The following is a 2,073-nucleotide window of genomic DNA, read 5'->3' as shown; positions in this document are numbered from 1 at the left end:
CATCCACTACTGTAAGTAAACCACCACCACCACCACAGCTCCACCACCGCTACCATCTCCACCACCACCACCACCACTTCCAAACCTTCCTTCTGTCTCCCCGTCCCCCTCATTATTTTAATAACTAAACCCTGTCACCCTTCATTAAGCATCACCATCGTCATCCAAAGCAGCAATGTTATTGCCAACATCACCATCATCAGCAGCGGTGTCTCCACCACCACCACCACCATCGCCTTGCACCATTTACAGTAAAACGTCTCTATACACACACACTATGGTATATATAAACACGCGCATATAGAGACACACTCCCACATATATATATATACACACGCACACTCCCACTTTCACATTCATATACATATACACATACATATATATATATATATAAATATACACACGTTCAAAGACACACACACACACATGACCAACCACTATTAACAGCACGTTACCGCTACCACCACCACTGTCACTCCCTGTGTACCGCTCCCACCACCACCACCACCATCACCACCACCACCACTATTACACTCCTCCTCCCAAACTTAACCCCCTATCACGTCCCACCGCCACCGCCACTATCCTACTAACGCCGCTCCTATAACCACCACCACCACCACCACCGCCGCGGCACTGTTCCGCAACAGCAGTAATAACAATAACAAAGTACAACAGCAGCAGCAGCAGCACTAATAGTAGTCGTAGGAGGAGGAAGGGGAGGAAGAGGTGTGGTTAGAGAACGAGAAAGAAGGAGGAAAGAGAGTGAGAGTGGAGGGGGGTGGTGCGCCTCAGTTGAAAAAGACCGCCACTTGCATTAGAAACACGAGAGAGAAAGTGAGTGCTTTGTCGGCCGCCGTCTCTTTAAGGACCAGTGGCGGAGGCGACAACGGTAGCACCACTGCACCACACGTTCATATTGCTATACTAGCACCGATTCTGCTGTTAGCCCCTACCACTCTACTCTGTTAGATACTACAAACTCGGCTCTTCTCTTAATAATACTATATATATATATATAGATATATATGCTAAACTAAGATCGTGCGATAAACAAGTACCTCACTTTTGTATTACCACAAAGACGCATCGCACTACACCCAGCACCAGCATCTTAACCACAACACTGCTTCTATCATTTAACCCCCTACTTCGTACCCTTGCCAGCCGCACACCCTTCTCTTTCTATTCCTCTTTCTCTCGTCTTCTTTTTTCTTACCATCTCTTACACACACACACACACACACACATACACAACTGCCTATCGCTTGTATCTATCGCTGAAATCAATCAATCGATTAATCTATCATTCTCTCTTTACTTCACCCTCTCTCTGACTTATCTTTCTTTTCGTCTATATCTAGTTTTCTCTCTCTCTCTCTACCGTTCAAACTATCTTTCTATCTATAAGTTTGTTTATCTCTCTCTTTCCGTCTATTTGTCTATCTATCTATTTGCCTTTATTTTTCTGTCTACATCTGTCTATCCATCTATCTAGCTATCGATTGCTCTGTATCGTCTCTCTCTCTCTCTCTCTATCTATCTATTGAAAGAAAGAAGATAAAGGCTAACCTCCACTACAGCTGGTTTAATTTCACTCTCACCCTCCCCATCTCCCTTTCATTTTCCTTAATACTTCTTACGCTTTCTTTCCCACACCCACTCCCTTCCTCACTATTTCTTCTTTACTCCTACCACCACCACCACCACACCTCTCTCTCTCTACATACACACACACACACACACACACACACACTCGGCGCCCTGACACCAAACTCTCAAAGACATTTTTTGTTTTTCCATTATGACCATAACTTCGTTTACCATGGATTTTCACCAAGAGAACAAAAAACACAGACGGATGGTTTTCCACAAAGTAAGCACAAATTCATTTATTTCCATCTTTCTCATTTTCAGATTTGAACGCACGGACTCTTAACTTCCAAAATATTATTTTTATTTATTTTATTTTATTTTTTTTTGCAATTAAAAATAAACAACGATTATAATTAAGGTGAAAATAAGGTGACAGAACTTGGAATTTATATTTGATATATAAAATTTATATTTAGG

At 42.3% G+C, this 2,073-nt stretch overlaps 1 protein-coding gene across 1 annotated transcript in view; it reads left to right on the top strand.

Annotated features, from left to right (window-relative positions):
• Positions 1 to 736: 736 nt before the first annotated feature.
• The window catches only part of LOC106880410 (regulator of G-protein signaling egl-10), a 147,022-nt gene continuing 145,685 nt past the window's right edge, over positions 737 to 2,073 (top strand). The window contains exon 1 of the mRNA XM_014930326.2: positions 737 to 1,876. Within this exon, the coding sequence (XP_014785812.2) occupies positions 1,805 to 1,876 (72 nt within the window). The 5' untranslated portion in view covers positions 737 to 1,804. The remainder of the gene's footprint in view (positions 1,877 to 2,073) is intronic.

The sequence above is a fragment of the Octopus bimaculoides genome, chromosome 2 (assembly GCF_001194135.2).
Source record: "Octopus bimaculoides isolate UCB-OBI-ISO-001 chromosome 2, ASM119413v2, whole genome shotgun sequence".
Classification (NCBI taxonomy): Eukaryota; Metazoa; Mollusca; class Cephalopoda; order Octopoda; family Octopodidae; genus Octopus; species Octopus bimaculoides.
This window is presented reverse-complemented; position numbering and strand designations above follow the sequence as displayed.